General features: G+C 41.3%; 1 protein-coding gene across 1 annotated transcript; it reads right to left on the reverse strand.

Annotated features, from left to right (window-relative positions):
• Positions 1-1,941: 1,941 nt before the first annotated feature.
• Positions 1,942-19,352, reverse strand: socs5b (suppressor of cytokine signaling 5b). The gene is made up of 2 exons (XM_031741106.2): positions 18,851-19,352; positions 1,942-8,949 (listed from the first exon to the last, which is right to left on the reverse strand). The coding sequence occupies exon 2, from the start codon at positions 8,928-8,930 to the stop codon at positions 7,239-7,241; it is 1,692 nt and encodes a 563-aa protein (XP_031596966.1). The 5' UTR covers positions 8,931-8,949; positions 18,851-19,352; the 3' UTR covers positions 1,942-7,238.
• Positions 19,353-19,643: the final 291 nt, after the last annotated feature.

Raw genomic sequence — 19,643 nt, forward strand, 5'->3', positions numbered from 1 at the left:
CTCACCCTTGACGTGTCTCTTGATGTCAGTGCCAACAACAACTGCTTATTGCAGCTCAATGCGCCGGCAGAGATAGAGCTGTGTGCGCAGCGGAGGCCGGCACACCGGGCTGATAAGGAGGCGGCGTCTCAGACGGAACTGACCGGGCCACACAGAGATGAAATCTTTAAGGTTTGGCCCACTGATAAACTCACAAGACCTTCATCATCTGCACTTTCATGCCCATCATCCCTCCCCTTGTCAGTGACCCATATCTAAGTCCAGATTCCACAGCTTATTGCTGCAGACTTATTGCCTGGTGTCTATTTTGGTCGTGCCAGAGGGCTGAAGAAGGGAGGATATGTTTTGACAGCATTGCAGCAAGTTTTATGAGTTTGTTACTCAGTTTGGTCGCTCGTCCTTTGAGTCAGCTGAGACTTGCTTGAGATGTACGGTAGTTTGCCCTCATCCTGTCTCTCCTCCTGGGTGAGCTTCAATTATGCATAAGCGTTGGGTAGCCAACTTGAAACTGATAACCCTCATGCTATTTATACTTCATTTCAAATGAACAAATACTTAACTGTGAAGTTCCAGGCAGCTTGGCTGTGTCTGTCTGCATAGCTTCTGCTGGGCACAGTGGGGAAGGTAGGCCGCGGGCATCGTGCAGAGGCTGTGCTCCAAAGGTGAGCCCAAAGCACAGAGCTACAAACTATATATAATTTATACCCTCCAAAAATACCCACAACTTAAATACTCATTGCCTCTTTTTGGGGTCCAGACTGAAGTCCCAGTCTTCCTGGTTGGTGTTGTATAAACGTGCTCACCTTAGTAAAACACCCTCTTCAAGGTGAAACAACATGCAGAATATGAGCGCATTCATCTGTAAAGACTTTTAAATGCTTGGAATTTACTTAAAATCACTTTACTCGAGTATCCATGTTACTGACGTTGTTACTTTGTATCAGTTTGATATTTAAATCTCTAAAGACAAACTTGATCTACATGTTATTAATATGAAATGATGAACAAAATACTAAGAAAAAAATAGATATTGTATTAAATTCCATGTCATCAAGTCAAAAGTAAAACATGGTAATGCTTGTCCTAAAAGGATTTTCGGCAAAGTTTTGGAAACAACTTTGGATACAAGTTTGTGTTTTTCTTTAAAGCATTTCTCAGCTCTCAGGGACAGACAGCTGTTTTCTACAGAATCACGCATCTCACACTTTGATCTATGTGCACAATTATCAACACACAAGATGAGCTTTTTGCTTGTTCGTCATATTTTTTTTTTCCTATGAGAGACTTTCAGTATCAATACCATGGTTTTATATTACAGCTTCAGTAGCAAAGCTAAACCAATTTAATGACTTTGTCAGAGTTAAACACTAATGTGTTGGATGTTTTGTGTTTTTTAATAATTCACTTCAGAAAACTTCAATAAAGCGCACTTTGTGAAAACTGGTGGCGTCTAAACACAAGTTATTTCTTATTTACATTTTGCTACCTGGCTCATCTTCTACTTGCCGTTCTCTCTGAGACAGAATAGTTTGTTAAATTGAATGAAAGTTGTATTGCCCAAGTCATGCCCAAAACTGAGATTTTGATTGGTTCCTGTGTAACAGACTGACATACCATCCATACCAAGAGACCAGAACATAAAATGTAACTGGGCAAGATGTGAGCTATGATTAACACGTCAGCCTATAAAATGCAGGGGCATCCACACAGTCTGCCCCGAATAAGTGAGTAATAAGGGAAAGTCTGAGGTTCCTGCATCCATGGATGGTGTCCTGTACGAGTGTACAAAGTAGGATTTGGCAGGTGGGCCAACACGTCCCCCACTAAGATTGTCTTATTTTTCCCCCACTCAAAACTACCAAACTAAACTGTAGTAACTCTACTTTTGGCTAATACGGACATGTATGATGGAATAATAAAGGGGAAAAAAATACATACACATTATATCATGGGCCAGTGTGGATTACACTTAACAGTTTTATTTGGAATATTAAGACAATGAAGCATAAGCCAAGCACCAAGAGTGACAGCTACAAGTGTCGCATCATACGGCTCTTAAAAATGAACAGGTTATACTGGAAAACAACTTTTTTTTTTTCCTCTTTGAATGGTGATGCAGATACACAGAACAGACAGTGAAATGTGAACATGATTATGCCATTTACACGCTCCAAATTCTACCTGACAGCAGAAGAAAGAAAGAAAAGAAACAGGTGAGGAAAAGCAGAAAAGAACAGAACGGCGATATTCGTCTGATGACAGTTTGGTCAGCCCCGCAGCAGCGGCTGTGGCCCTGGATTTAAAGGGCTTTCTGTGATTGGCCAAAACGAATAGGGCAGTCTGGGAACATCCCGGTGCTGCAGAGTGACAACCATTAGTTCCCATCATTGTCAAGTCCTGTTGCCTCGGCACCCACATCCACCCAGCAACCAATGTGCACATACAGCATTAAAGTGACAGAGGATTGCAACCATTGTTACACTACACTCCATTGCATATTAGGGAGCAGTAATAAGGAAAAATAATAATTCTTTCATACTTCTGTTTGCATAAAGCACTTAACCCAGCTTTCTAAAATATATATATATTTATATATGGGAACATGAAAAAATTAAATATCTCTTATTTTTGTTTTTCTCTCTTTTATTCTAGGATCTGATACCATGAGTCGTACCGTGGTGGTGGTTGGTTTATATGTCCTATATCCAGGGGTATTGCTATTATTTTAAGGGACAGCTAAGGAGACAACCATCTCTCGTCTAGAGTAGAGTTTGTGGTTTGCCTCCACACACACAAGGCTCTCATAGTGCAGCCCAATAGTGTCATACCAAAGAAATGTTAAGCTTTTTTTGTGGTATTTTGTTTGTCTTAAGAACACAGAATATACACACACAGCTTTACCTTCCCTTTTTTGTGTGTGTGTGTGGGCGGGGTGTTGCACAGAAACGTGGCGCTGGCTAAATGTGGTCCATGTTTATACATCCCTGGCTTAAGGGGGGAGGGAGGGTGTGTGAATACCTGGGGTAGTGCATTTGTTAGAAGTGTTGATAGTGTGTGCAAATCTGTGTGTGTTCCAGACAGTGTATGCACCACTGAAGAATAAAATGTCTTTTCATCAGGCTATTACACAAATCCATCATTCATACGTTGGTTTTTTTCTCACCTAAATCTACAGGTTATATGGCAAACGTGCTACGGTTAATGTCAGATATTTCCCATGGGGAAAACTGGGTTGAGAGGGTCCTGGGACTCTCCTTGCAATGGGCCTGCCTGAGAATAAGCGGGGAGGCGGGGGGAGAACAGGGGCAGAGAGGCGTTGTTCATAGGAGTCACTGTCGTCACCCCTCACATTCAACTCTGCCCGTCTCTCCGCGGGAAACTCTCCCTGTGTGGCTCTGTCCGTATGCTAACATACATCCACACACAAACACACACAAACGCACGAGTCTTCAGCGAGGCGGGGACTCCCATCAACACACCCTACAACACCTGTGAAATATTTTAGGAGCACCGGCTCCCCCCACCCCTCGTAACACTCACCCAAGTCTCGCCATCTTCAGCTAACACACACACACACACACACACACACACACACACACACACGGTACGGTCCACAAGAATTTGGACAGTGGAACATTTTCAGTTGTTTTGGATCTTTAATTCGGCAAAATGGTATAAAAATTATGAAAAATATTCAAATTTCTCAGTAGGTTTTGGAGTACTCAAATCCCTGCGGGGGTGTGGATAGTGCAATTCCTCTGTTTTGGATCAACGCAGACAAACAGTGATCCTCAACATAAGAGTGAAGGCAATCACTCAATTCAGCAGGGATTAGTTGCAGAAGACTGACTCTGTTGACCCTACTTGTAAATTTTGTTCTGAGAAGTCGACTAAACGGCCAACAACTCCAACCACACACTTATCTGTTCCTCAGCTTGATTAAATCCAATATGCTGGACTAAAGACAGGGGGAAAAACACTAAACAAACATGTCACTGTCCCAACACTTGCGGGCTGCTCTGCATAAAACAAATACACAATTAAAGTGCTATTTATTTAGACAAATCCCTTGTCCTTTCTGTGAGCATGCTGTTGCAGCAACAGGAAGCCAGGACTCAGCAAGCCAGCTACATCTCTTCTCCTCCCTCCCTATTGTTCACCTCAGCCTAAACGGGACACCATCTTCACAGTGATGTCAGCGATGTGGCTGGACGGCAAGGGAACAGTTTGTATATTAGAATAATAATAAAGAAAAAGCAACACAGACTGGACCTTACAGCACAGTGAACGATGGCTCTAGAATGGCAACGCTGGCCTTTGATCTGTGTCTGCATATAGGATGCAGCACTTGTACTGTAGCAGCTGTGTGCCATTGCTAGGCTGCAGCGTGAGCGACAAGACAGTGAGAAAGATGGTCTGACATATGCTTCGTTTGGGGGTTTCATTTGTACAGTTCAGTGTGGAAGCTAAAATACCTCAAACATAGAAGTGCACATGCAAGAAAACTCAGTGTCAGCCTTATTCCACTCCTAAGGGTCACGCCTGCCACTTCAGCTAACACTAGTGATTAACATACAAAGAGACCTGCAGTGCTGTTAGAAGAGTACTACAACTTGAGTAAACAAGAAGTAAAACTTTGATCAGTTCACAAAATAGCCAAAAAAAGCTAATACTGGTTGGTGAAGTCCTTTAACCAATCGTGTTACCACTTGCAGAAAAATCATCACCTGATAAATCCATAGAAACTGGACGACTGTTTAGCAGAGGAAAGGTATTTGGTAGCGAGTTGATGGTGTAGCTCTAAGTCTTACATAGTGTAGTAGGGAACTAGCCATTAATTGTTTGTAAAACCAAAATCTAAACTAGTTAAAGTCTAACACTACATAAGCTTTAATCTACTAGTTAATACATGCAGGTTTGTGCAAGAGCTTTGGTCACAGATGCAGATATAAGAAATAAATGATATATTTGTTCATGATTCATCCTTACTGATGGGAACTACATCTTTTAACAGCTGAGTGGGCTGACATGAGAAAACAAACTAAAACAGTTTGAGAACTCAACAGAGTAGCTCAGTGATCATGATCTCATCTGTATCTCAGTTTAAATATTTTAGTTTGAAACATTAATGTGAAGGATTACATCCCAATGAAACTACTCAGTCTCCACCCATCTCCTCCTTCTTCAGTCATCTATACATTTTATTAAAATTTCAACTTATGTCAGTTATTTAAAAGCCAGTTATTACATATTTACAACTACTCGGGAGACTGAACAAATACTTGTGCTGATGAACTGATTTTAATACTGATAGCTTAGTTAGATCATTCAACATGCTCACAGTAGAGAGTTAAGCTTCTGGCTCACTCATTACAGCTGTCTGACAAGCGGAGGATGAAAAAAATATACATGTGACAGGTTGGCTATCTAAACTGAAACATGCTACAGCAGCACAACTGACTCTGGACCCAACAATAAAGAACGGCTAATGCGCGCACAGAGTCAGAACAGATGTGACTAATGCACACCATTATTTCAATAATCTGCAAGAGCTTAATCAACATAGCACCACTAAAATGTTATCCATTATAAGATCTTTAATGTGCACAATAAATATTGAGCTTAGTGCTCCTTCAACTCTTCATTATGACCATCTTCAGTTTTATTTGATGCGAGCCGGGTGGATCGTGCTGAGGCACCTCCCACTCTTGTTTGGAAAATAAAGTAACATATTACTGGATATGTATGAGGCACACAGGTTATACTTACTGAGACATTATGGAAATGACAGGCTAGATAACTAAAATGAGGATATGCCCGCCTCTCAAGAGTTGAGGGTTCTCATCATTTAATACTGTAATTATGACAATGAACAGAGAGAGAAAGTAGCACTGCAGTCTAATCCTGGGAGTTGTTCTTTCCTATTTTAGAAGATTCTTGCTGAGCTTTTGAAATCCTCTTCATTCATCTATGACTATATGAAGTGTCTCATGACACAGCCCAATCCTGAACAAGGCTCATTACTGCCTCACTACACTGTAAATCGACTTGCTTAAAGAGATACGGTCTTCACACAGCTGTTTCCTATGAAACACATTTGTTAGGATTCCTTATTGTAACCAAAAGAACCCAGGCCTAGCTGCACTAATGATTTAAATGTAATCACATATATAGAATTCATGTATTGAGATTTATTTATACATTTGAATTTTTATTTATATATTGAATATACAGATATTGCCGATGCAACAAATGGATCGTGAGCTTAAGGAGGCATCTATAAAACGGAAGGAAGAAAGGAAGAACTGAACTTGAATGCATGTGTCCACATGCCAAACTGCCTATGGTCAGTGAGGAAGTGACAGGCTGCTTTCACAACTGCACCAATGACAAGATTTCCTCACAATCTGTCATGTTTCCAAAGCAATGCCACACAGGTGGAATAAAGCTGACAAGTTTAGCTTGCTTACTAAAATGTCACACAGTCAACTGATTTATTAATCATCACTCACCATACTGCTAAAAAAGAAACTAATGTTCCTTTAGGACTTACGCATAATCCTTAGAAATCACTTGTTTTCCTTCATCTCTGGCTTCACTGATGCATGCAACAAGATGGCAAAGAATATGACTTATGTAGCTCTATCCATAGGACAAGCTCTGACTGCAGTATACCAAAATAGCACCTCCAGATCCCCTCTCAACCCACACACACACACACACAGACACACACACCTTCTCTTGTAAAGGTGCTCCACTAGGTGCTTTGACAAGCTAAGGAAGAAAAGTAAGAGCACACAAAGTGAGCTGTACAACATAGCCATGTAAGCCTAAATAGCAATTTAGGATGAATGGGGGAGGCATGCAGGCAGGTCTACAGGCAGGGTGATGTTGTGGGATCAGGCAGACACTTAGCACAAAGCAGGAGAAAGAAAAAAAAAAAGAAAGACACAAAGCACTGATATTTGTGTCTCCCCTCCCTGTCAAAACAACCTGTTCAACGCAAAAACATGTGCTTGCCAGACAGCATTATACTGAATATAATCATATGTACTTTTGTGATGTAAGTAATAACTAAAACAAAGTTTAGAATGAATCTTGTATAGCTTGATACACTTAAACTCGATCCCCCACCGGTAAGAAAGCCATATCAGTATAGCTTCCATTTTGCTAATGAGGAATTTCTAAAGTTATGAATTCCTCCTGCAGCATGTCTAACAGGCAATGGAGAAACCACCCTATTTGACTTTGAGTGGCGGTTCCCTCTCTAGCCAGCGAACTCGTACTTTCTGTTTATAGTGATACTCCTTGAGGAAGTCCTGCAGGGCAGGAGGCAATGGCAGAGACCCTATACCATCGTAAGTGGTCCAGCGGCAGATGGCGGCCCGTGCCAGGTGCTGCAGGCCAAAGGGGAAAGTCCGATGAAGAGGCGCTGTAAGCAAAGGTTCGAAAAACATGCAGGCGCTGGGGTCTTTATAGTGCTCCAGCAGTCCTGTGACAGTGGAAGAGTGGAACACGCAAGGATCATGAGCGTCAAAGCTGAAGTTGTGGTTCCACTGCTCGATGCGTGCGTGCAGGGAGCGATTGTAACGGCGGAAGCTAACAGAGAAGAGGTAGTCCTCCTGGGCTGAGTCACGCAGCAGGAAGGTGCCCTCAGGCCTTCCATCCAACAGCGCCTCTGCCTCGTAGCGGTCCATTACGCCCCAGTAACAGGGCAGAGCTGTAATCTCTAAAAGATCTGGCACCAGACAATGGATGTAGTCTATCTGAGTATGAACCTTCCAGGGACCGGGTTGTTGTCGGCTAAGGTGACCATCCCCTGAAGCATGCCTCTGCTTGGGCCTCCTGGCCTGCAGACAAAGGGTGGTTGAATCCTCCTCAGAGTCACAGTCCTGGGATGACGCTGCAGCCCCCAACAACTGCCCACAGGCTCCTGATGACGCAGCAGCCAAAGAGCTCCCGGCCCCTGTGACCCGGCCTTCCCCAGAGGCCTCTCCCATGCCAGGAGCCATTTTTGGTCCCAGTTTGTAGAGAGAGGATCCTGGCACTGAGGCCTCCAGGGTGTGGATCTGTGCATTGGGTGGTGGGTCCACACCTTCCTCGATGCTGAGCCTGCGGCGCTCGCGCAGACGTTCTTCCTCATCCTCGGGAGAGGGGTGGGCTGGGTCAAAAGCATCCAGAAGGGCAGTAGAGGAATGCGGGCTGACTGGTGCTGTGTGCTGTTTGATCAAGTGCCATTTGTGAGCAAGGTCTGAGCCTGGTGGAAAGGGGCAGGTCTCCAACATGAGCTCTGTGAGGTGAATCTTACGTTTGGAGGTGACTGTGTTCTTAGAGGAACGTGAGCACCTGCGAGCAGGCAGGGGTAAGCACAACCCAACTGTATCACTTAGCCGCTGGCGCAGAGACCGACCGTTCAGACTGCGTCCTACCGATACAGAGTCATTTGTCTCCTGGATAGAGCTGACCCCATAGCGCCTGTCCCTACGGTTCCCACTACCTCGTAGGCGGCCAGACCGCCTATCTGCCTCCAAAGAGCTTTGGGTTTTGGTGGAACATGAGTGTTTTTTCTTGCCCCCCCACGGGGCATGACGGGAGTAGGAGTCTCTGCGAGCCAAGGGAACACCCCCGGACCCACCCCGCACATCTTCAACGTCCTTGTCGATAGTTATCTCTACAATCTGAGGTATGTCCGACACACAATTATGATGACGGCGCCCTGCTGTTACCACTGGCACTGGTAGGAGGCTTCGTGACGGGCTGGAGGCTCCTGATGCCTGTGCCCCACCTGAGCTGCCTCCTTGACCGATATCCACCACACAGTGGACAGTGTCTGCCTCAATCCTGCTTTCATGGGGTCCTGAACTGTTGTTGTGGAAGAGTGTCTGGCATCTGCTCTTCAGATTGCTCCACATGATGCCCACTTTCTTCATTAATAGGAGCCCCTGGGACCTGAATATAAGAGAAGACAAAGCTGATTAACTCACAGGTGAGAACATCCCAACAGCAGCAATGGTACCTACATTTAACACTGAGGTACAAGCTACACAAAGAATGCCCTACATTTAAATTCCCCAGACTAATGTGTATCTAGTAATTAGACATGGTGAGAGTATAACGGGGCCAGAGTGTCTGGGAGGTGGGTGAGCTTGAGCTGTTGGAACAGCAGAGCTACGAGTTGCCAGGCAGACATGCAGGGACACAAGGCCACAGCTATAAATGAACCTAGGATCTGCTCACAGCTGATCTGCTGGTATGTACTGTATTACAGAGCCAGTCTAGACCTGACCAAAAACCTTCCCTGTAACAGCAGCAGACAGGGCACATGTATATTCACATACACTCTCACATAAGTGGTTGATTTATCACTAGTAGACTTTGACAGGGATTTGGAAGTTCTAGCACTAGAGTGCATTCTAATAATCCAAATTTTACAGTGAGCAGAGTTACTATAGGGAAGCAGCCAAAGCCCTAAAGGAATTTATAACTGACTATTTCTACAGCATTTCCTTTCCTGTTTCTGATGAGTTTTTTGACATCATGGCTTTGTTAGTGTCCACAGAACTGGCAAAACAAAAAGATGCGTATAACAAAACAGTATCTTCAACCAAACAGCTTAGCACTTCTTCACACTAGTGTTTAGGTTTAGATCCTGATGGTGCAGATATTAGCCATTTGCATATATACTGGTATCCCCATTTACAACAGACAAATGAGAATTAAAGTGAAGAAGAGATGGGAGAAACACCCTTCAACCATGTTTGTGCCGCACAGTTCGTCCACTACAGAGCACTCTGCAACTTCACTATTAGCAACACATTTAATGCCACAAAACAACAAATTCATGACTTATTGTGACAAAATTATTCCATTATATTATCTCAGCAGGGATACATTTTAGGGAAATATGTTCATTATTTTTGTCTGAAAAAAGGGGAAAAAACAAACAAACATTGTCCATGATTTTAAAATCGCTAAATATTGTATTGTTCTATAAGAAAATCTAAATATATCTGTCAAGGGTCTTTAGGGTCTTTGTTGCTAAAAGGAATTACAGCAAATCATCCATTTCTAAAACTAATTTTAGTCTGTCTTCAGTCAACTTTGAATGAAACGAGTGCAAGAAATTAGCACAGAAACCATATTGTACCATACTTAAAAGAACAGGCATTTAATGAGCTACTAACACAAAAGTCTTCAAGTCTCTCTGGAATCATCAAACCTAACTTCCTTTCTTTTCTTGTTTTTGGTCAGTTTACTCAATCTTCTTCTGGGCTAAAACCTGTTACCCAACGATTATGAAACATCATGTCAACCAGCATGCAGAGTAAAGTTTACCTATAAATACTAACGAACACATCACGGTTCAACACTATCAGCTGTGACAGAAAATGTTACGCAAGGTAAGCAAACTACGCTGAGATTCAGCACATGACATTTGCTCAAGGCAGCTCGCTAAGTTTATCACAGACTTAGGACCCTGGCCCACTTATGGATTTGCTTTGTCAGAAGAAAACGACGAGGACAGAACAATGAGTCTCCATTTAACAGCCACTATTGGTTGCTATACCCCAGAAAACAAACTGCAACACTGGTGTAACTTACAACCCAGCTGGCATTACCCAAAGAATTTGCAATAAACTTCAATATGTCCATTTTATTTCACAACCCAGTCCATGCAAAATAGCTACCTGACAAAGGTTATAAATAGCCATGTAATGTCTACATTAATCTGCAATAAATACACAAAATCAGTCTACAACTCCTTTAAGGTGGATGCCAGCTTCAAAGTGTGTACCTCTCTTGACACTGGCTCCATGAGATTCTCGACCAATCAGCTGGCTGATACATTTCTATCCTTGAGGCCTTTCACCATTTTGTTGTAAATGCACTGTGCTTTCCCAGAACAAACAGTCTAGTTACTCGTGAAATATATTTCACTCTACTGCATTTATTTTTATTTATTTATTTTTGTCAGTTTTTATTTATTGACATCGTATAAGCTTATTAAAACAAGAGCCTGAAGTTGCAGACTAAGTGCTAAAGAAGTTTGCTATTTTGGTAAAACAGCCTTCAAAATTCAAGCAGATGCCATCAAAATTCCACAATGCAAGCGAGCAGAGGTTAACTTTTATACCACCACCTCATCTGTGCAGTGAATTGGTTATGATTATTGAAAATGGAAATCAAATAAAAGTAATTTTCTGCCATTTTTCCACAGGTAGTCAGTTCGTCCTCCTTCCAACAACGATCTGTACTAAGTACATATTAACTGGTACTAGGATAATGAAAAATGAAGCCAAAATTATGATGAATGATGGTGATATAGTAACCATGTATGAACAGACTTCAAAGCATGACAACTAACTACTATATGTTATAAAACCTCCAAAAAAAAATGTCTAAAACTTCATCAATATTATATCAAACTAAAGACATTTCAATAAAAATGGCACACTGAATTAGAGGCTTGGGGAAACAGAAAACCAAAAAATATTTATAAAATGGATCAGGTTATTATTTTAGAAAAAACGTTTAGAAAACATACCTCTTACAATACTGTGATCTAGTCTATTAACACTATAACTTTTTGAAATGAGCGTTACTGTATAAACTCAGAAGAAAAGGCAACTTTAAAGAAGCAGGAGTCAATAGTTTGTTTATCCAATTCTTTTTTGTCAATTTATTTTTAATGAACATTTTTGTGTTGTTATTTTAACTATTAATAGCCAAGATAAAAATAAAATCAGTAACACATAAAACCTCCACAATCACTACAAATAAAGGTTTGATTTAAGTCCTGTTCAAAACAGGTCCCAGACAGTCACGTGAGTCTGTTGTCAAGCTCTGTGTGTCATTTACAGACTTATTGTGTCTATATAAACTTGAATCAGTTTTAAAATCTGTTAACCGAGAAACATGACAACATGCGATGCCATTTTCTGCTTTGTTGTAAACAACATTCAGCTGCGAGATGGCCTATATAATGCAATCAAATCTGTTTTATTTTGCAACAGGATTGCTTTCATACAAAGTTTGATAGCTGTACCGACCAGTGAACAGTGAAATACTCACTGTTAACACAGCAAAGGCAAATCCCAACTTGAGCATAAAAGAAGTTTAGGTTTATATTTCGACTGCTCTGGCACCAAGTTGTATACACGACAACCTATTTAAAATGTCATTAATTTATTTGGCTCACTTCCCATTTGGCATTTTCCCATTGCTATTTTCACCTGCCAACTACATGTGATACCAGCAATAAGGTACGAATTTAATATTCTTATTGGGATTTTTTTATTGGGAGTAACATAACAATCAAATTATGAAAAAAAATTATTGGGATTGGGAGCGACGGTCCAGATGATGACCATCCCAGACTGAATACACTCACCCGTAACAGTCGGCCTGCTAATAGTGACTTTGACTCATTAACCCAGGTCCATATTTTAGATGAAACAACTGATAATTTGAATAATTGTGGGAGTGCTACCAGCGCTACAGTCAAAAACCGCATGTCAAAAACCTGAATGTGATGTACTTTCACTAAAGTTTCAACACACTGACTGTGTTTCCGCCATTAAAAGACCGCTGCAACTGTGGCAACAACCAGTGTCAGCATCAACTCTGGCAAAGTTCAACCACACTTTTGAGCATTTAATTTTCTGTGTGTGGGACAGAGCTGCCCCGTGTCCCGCCCCTTGCATGCAGGCTCCAAAAGAGAAAGAGAGAACTGTCTTCTAAATAGGGAACAGAAAAAAAATGCACTGCAGATTTATGTCTTACTAACTAACAGAGGAGCTCAGAAAGATAAGCCTCGTGTACCAATAATAAACATGTTTTTTGTGTTGTTTTGGGGGGGGTTTTGCATCCAGTAACAAAAACAAAACATTAATGATAACTTCAGATTATTGATACTACAGTCTTTTATAATTTAGCCCTAGGGTCTGTTTAATACCTGGTTGCAGTACCCATCCCTACTCCATGCTCTGTAAGTGTCTGTACAACAACCCTGATCAAGTTTTCTACATGGTCTGCTCTGCTGGATGTCTGTATTCAATGCGCTCAAGGGGTAGTGCCAGTAAGAGGAAAAAAATAAAAGATTATTCTGCGGTCTAACTACTGCTGACTGGCGATGGAGTGATGAACTACACATCATTTCTAACGACTAACAGCAACATACAAATGACATTGTCTAAACTGGTTAGTAATGTTTGTTTGAAGCTGGGTTTAAAGCCTCTCCTCTGCCCTAAACAATGAAGCCAATGTCTTTGCTGCAATAGACTCTCACTCAGAAAACTTTTCAGCGGTGCTGGTTGTGGCCACAACTACATTACAAAATTATTATTTTTATGTATGTGAAACTGATTCTAATGCATCTTACTACGACAACAGTTTTCACAGGGTTTATGGTCATTACTCTCAAGCGCTGAAAACGAGATCATTCCTATTTGTTGCCGTAACAGTGACAGCAGTGGGGAAAACCCACCACTGTAAATCATGCCATCACCGAGCCCACTGCAAAAACCAATTTATCAGTTCTTGGCCACAGTTTCTCCCTTTTTTTCCAGTGGTTATTGTCACCCCATCAGCGCTTCACAGAAAAAAAGCACTACAGACTTAAATTGCCCTATAACACAGCAAAATAATTGCCAACAGCAGTCAGTGAACTGCTTTCTAGTTTTGTGCACGTCATTGTAAGCGACAACTTTTACTCTGCCGCTTGTAACAAGGCACATAAAAATTCCACTTTATGCCAAATCTCCACATTATATGGAATTCGCAGAGACACACAAATATTATTGTGCCAAGTAAGTGCATCTTATCTGAGCCAACAGTGGAGAGTAGATTAAATTAGCATATTGATCACTGAGTTACCAAGTCAAAAACATTTGACAGGGTTTGGCTTTTAAAAAGACTTGGCTGCTCTTACGGTATATTAAAGTTCAGTTTTTAGGTTTGAATTATTCACAGTAACAAAACACAGTTAATCTGTCACTGTCAGAACAGCAGAGGCTAAACCAAACTTGTGCATAACAGAGGTTCGAATTTATATCTGAACTATCATGGCAATGTTTTATAGGTGAAAATGATGGCATTGCCTGTGTATCAGATATTGTTACTGCCATTTTTCACTGTTTTTAACAACAACAACAAACAAAAAACTGTCAGATTACTTGGATAATGAAATCAGATGTCACAGCTCCTAGAGAATTCCAAAGGTCAGTTCTTTCTTCAGCCACTAGTCTGCATAATCAAGCATATGATGTTTCTGGGACCTTTTTCCTTCACGTCAACAAGGTGCTGGAAACATTCCAGAGATTTCGGTCCATGTTGACGTGATATCATCAGACAGTCACTGCAGAATCATCACGTGCACATCAAGGATGAAAATCTCCCGTTCCACCACATCCCAAAGGTGCTCTACTGGACTGAGATCTGGCAACTGTGGCAGCCATTTCAGTGCAGTGAAGTCATTGTCATGTTCGAGAAACCACTTTCAGATGATCTGATCTTTCTGACATTGTGTGTTATCCTATTGCAAGGAGCAACGAGAAGATGTGTACACTGTGGTCTTAAACGGTTAGACATGCTGAGCAACAACACTCATAAAGACTGTGCCATTTCAACGATGCCGAGCTGGAACTAAGGGGCCCAAATATCCCCCATTCCACTGCATCTGAAATGTTGATATAAAGCAAGATGGACCCATGTTTTTATGTTGTTTACGCCAAAATGTGACTCTCCCCCCAAATGTCACAGCAGAAATGGAAAAGCATCAGACCAGGCAACATTTTCCAGCCGTCTATTGTCCAATTTTGGTGAGTTTGTCAAAAAAATAAAAAAAATAAAAATGAATGTAGCCACAGTTTTCAGTTCTCAGCTGACAAGAGTGGCTTAAAGCGCATTTCTTCCCTATTCTGACGCACAGTTTGAACTTCACTAGGTCACCTTGACCATACCTGTCTAAACGCATCAACTCACTGCCATGTTACTAGCTGATTAATATATTTGTGTTAGTGAGCCAGTGGTGTCCCTAATAAAGTAGCCGATGAGCGTACATTCATAAGAGAGTAACAGCCAATCACAAATGCTGTGCATAGCAACACAGTTTTATAAACCAGTATAAGTTCCACTTTAAGTTATCAGATGACATACACTGTAGTAAACAGTACAACAGACTTAAGTGGAACACGTCATGTACGTTCAAAGGGTTGTTTCTCAGGATTTGTAACAAGTTTAAAAATCTGTCTTGGTCAAACATTGCTCAAACATGTGGAAACCTACAGCCTGCTTTAGACATTGAGACTAGCCTTTTATTGATGTAGCACAAAATCAGTATTAGTTATGTAAATCAAAAATGTTGGCATTTTTATAGGATTTGCATTCTCCAGTGTAGTAGAGGGATACGTATCATTTTAAGAATTTCCAAACAGCTAATTCAACTTTTTAAAGCAGCAATATTATTGCAATCATACTATATTTATGTGTCTTCAGGAATAGATATTAAAGCCATATTTGACTTTTCCCATTGTGGGACTAAACATCATATTAATGATCATGCTTATAAAAGTGTTTTATGTTTAAACTGCCAAATGTTGAAAGGCACTCCAAGATTTGTTCGAAGAGGTACATGGCTCAAAGTGAACTGTGTGTCCAGCCAATTCAATTTGAGAAAGCAAAACATGCAAACAACAGCCTCTCATTTGCCAAAGTTTTGTTTGAACACAACGGTTTTTCTGCTCACAACCTAAATTTGCCAGAAGTTTTCTTGATTCTGTAACTGTACTGTCAAAATGAACAAACCACTGAACTCCAAAGTAAAAGTGCATGCTCCCACCCTGCTGTGTGTCCTCCAAGTTGAACTGGAACTGTGAGGCTAATATTATATCAGTTACATCTAGGACTGCCACGATTAGTCGACTAGTCACGATTACGTCGACAATCAAAATCGTCGACGACTAATTTAATAGTCGACGCATCGTTTGAAGCTTTGTAAGATCACAAAAGACGCAGGAATAAGTAGTAGGATTTGAGAGTGTAATAACGGACTGAAACAGAAGATGGCAGCACTGCATGTACAAGGATGCCAGCTGCCATTAAAGGCAAAAGAAGAAGAAGCTGTGTCCCAGAATTCATAGCGCGGCCCTGCTCAGTTTCCAGCAATGGCGGCAGCTAGTTAGCTTTAATGTTACTCTTATTATTCTTTCTGGGTCACAAAATAAACGTCTAACATGTTTTCAGGCGAGAATGTAGCTGTGTAAACTTCAAATATCTGCTCAGTTTATGAAGACACCACATATTTTCAAAAGCACTCAGACGTTTTCGGAGACGTCTGTTACCCACCAGCTCGATAGCTAGCCGGGGTTCTAGGCTCACTAGAGCCGGTGAGAACACCGGACTCCGGGCAAATCGTTTTCAAACCCACCGCCGTCTTTCAGTACTCAGGTTAAACTTAAAAATGTTATTGTTTGGCTTTTTTAAGTATTTTATTTGTTCCTGAGTAAATTGGTTTGGCTGGGATTAAAGTTATAGTTTTACACAACTGAATAAATGTCAAGCAAACAACTGATTATCAGAAGTGTGAGATGCCTGAGAACATACTCCGGTGTCCTGTTATATTTTAGATAGCAAGGAGCAGACGGCTGAGTTTATTAAACTCCACCGAAACAATCTGCAGATTTCATTAAAATTTAATAAACTATCATCTTGTCTTTATTTTTAGTTAGCACATACCTTAAACACTTAAAGCTGTAAGCTAATGATAGTTATATAAGAGCAGATGCATGCTGGTGCAATAAGCTGTACGTTTTACGTCCAATGGATGCATGATCTGATTAGTCGACTAATCGCAAAAATAATCGGTGACTAGTCGACTATCAAAATAATCGTTTGTGGCAGCCCTAGTTACATCTCAAGAGCTTTTCCATCCGGGCTGGTGAGAGTTATTCTTTATCTTGCGAATCAGTTCAAAAAAACCCAAAAACACAAACCTTGCAATGTTCCAGTTTACAATAACTATGACTACATAGTCCCTGGCTTCCAAAAGCTATAACCATACAACTACTTTTCATGCACAAGTATGATTATATCATAAACTTGGCACCATATTCCAAATCACCTTTGACAAACATCTAAAAAGAAAAAACAAACAAAAAACTAAAGAATACAAGTTTGCTGGTTAGTCTGACAGTTTTATGTCCACTGTGACACTAATTCAAACAATTACCCTAAGATACACAGAAGCACAATGCTCAGAGTTGTTTCATGAAAACTGGCACCTATAACTGAAAATCTGCCAACTTGTACTTCAGTCTTATCTGTTCCTTGTTCTCATTAGTGTGGCTACTGTCATACCAGACATGCTGGCACTGCCTGAACAACTGCAAACATACAATCAGTAGCTTTCAGGTCAGTGCATTTAATTAACACAGAATAGCACAGACCACCATATGTCCAAATACCCAATTCATGTGATACCAAATAATATTATAGAACTTTTGTATATTTCAAATTGATAAAGAACAGACGACACACACATATCATAATGTAGACATGCGTCTGCAATTAAAGCCAATTCAAGACTGAGACAGTCCTCCTGAACCTTCTAACTTTTGCTGCTGTCAACAATGGCTGCACCAAGTGTGATCCAGTCCACAGCCATTTCAGCCGTCCTGAAACAGAACTAGGCTACTTCTCTCCGACAATCCAACACACCCATTCTCCTGGGACCACACTGATCTAAGAGAGGTCTGGAGAGAAGACAAGATTAAGGGAGGATGCCTCCCCTGCTCAGACCAGAACAGAGTTAATGAGGTATTTGTAGCTCCTCACATTATAGAAGATTTGTGGGACATGCCATACAATAAGAAAAAACCAAAACGGATGAGCACGCCGATTGTTTTCCCCCACCGCTTAAAACCTGACAAACCGGACGCTGAAGAACTCCTCGGTGAAAATACACCTTTGAAGCAACATTTCCATCCATACTCAATAATGCACTACTTGAACTGAATCAACGCTGTTTCCACAGCAATTATTCGACACCCGTGTTCCTTTGTTAGTTGTTTGAGCTTAGTACATCGTTAAAAATACATCATTTAATAAATATATACTTTGTTTAATCTAAAAAGAAAATCTCAAATTAATAACAAAGACATATTTCCAAATCCGTTTAGATGCAATGCTAACTGCCTTAAGTTATACGATTACAAAAACAGTCTTCGTTTCAATGCAATCTTGACAGGTCCGTTATAGTATCGTTGGCTACATTACAGATTCATGTGCTATTAAAGTCAACAGAAATCCGACAATCGCGCTAAAACGTTATCATAGCTGGTTCATAGATCTGGCTGGAAGGCCTCTGGGGTCCTGGAGGCCCCACATTTTCCCTGTCCCAGCCAAGTTAGCTCACTTGCTAACCCGCTAACGAACCACATCCAGCCCCCCCGGACACCTCTAAATGTAACTTCTAAAAACGTTTTCCAGGCTCATAATTGCCGAGCTAACTCGTGGACTACAGTCATATAAATATAATGCTTAAAGAAGCAAATATTAGAGATATCTGTCATTTAGTTAGCCAAAGATATAATCAAGGTACTGTTCGGGCTTGTGAACTGTCAAAAATGCTAATTGTTAGCATTCCCCAGAACGGGAATTTCTAGCGTTTTAGTTAGCTTTGGCTAACTAACCAGCTAGCGGAGTTAGCATTTTAGCTTGTTTAAAAAAAAAATAAAATTCCACATTTTTTTTATAAGTTAACCAGACGGTCCTGTGTACTATTAGATGAGCTAAGAAGACAAACGTGCCAAGTTCGGCAAGTGCAGATTAGTTTCTAAATGTCATATCTTACCCGTGTGTCTCCTGAAAGCTCTATTCAACAGCTCTCTTTGTCTGCAAAAAATGGCTATTAAGAGAACTCAGGCATATATCCCCCTTGCGGACCACGGTGTCGGCTGAAACCACTGAAGGTACACGAATACTTGACGGTATCATCCCGACTATTTAATTTATTAATTTAAAATGTATTTAAAAAACTAATTCGTCCGTTAAGCGCCGTGGAAGCCCGTTCTTCATCATGGTGGGGGTCTTCTTTTCTGCCGTGGTCGTTGCTGCTTCTAGCAACCAATATGACGGTAGTCTGAGCAGACACAGAGTCGGAGAGGCGGACTGTACTCAGCGTGAGGGATCCCGACTGACAGGGACTCGGTCCAATGGAGCAAAGGGAAAAGGCGACCACTTCCGACGAAGCACGCGGATAGGGAATGCCCCGCGGCTCGCTCCTCGTGATGGGCATCAAGTGTCACCAATGAACGGAGAGAGGAGGATGGGGCTGCAACTTGGAAACGTGGAGAGGTGAAGTGATGCTGGTGGTATCCCGGCCAGGCCGGTCCACTGGCACATTGATATCAACGGGGTAAAAGACGGCCAGCGGGCCTTCATTCACCTCGCAGCCTGTGGGGTGAATGAAACCACGGGATAACGGCAAACCGTTTAATTCCACAACAATTTTTTTTCAGAGTCATAAGTGAAGAATGTAATCTAATAACTAGAATAATTAATTTAGCCTCACCAATAATCTTCTTATTCTGGTCATACCCAAGGCTGCTTTGCAAGGCAGGTCCCTCAAACTCCAGGGTGCCTGG

Source organism: Oreochromis aureus, linkage group 13, assembly GCF_013358895.1.
Source record: "Oreochromis aureus strain Israel breed Guangdong linkage group 13, ZZ_aureus, whole genome shotgun sequence".
Classification (NCBI taxonomy): Eukaryota; Metazoa; Chordata; class Actinopteri; order Cichliformes; family Cichlidae; genus Oreochromis; species Oreochromis aureus.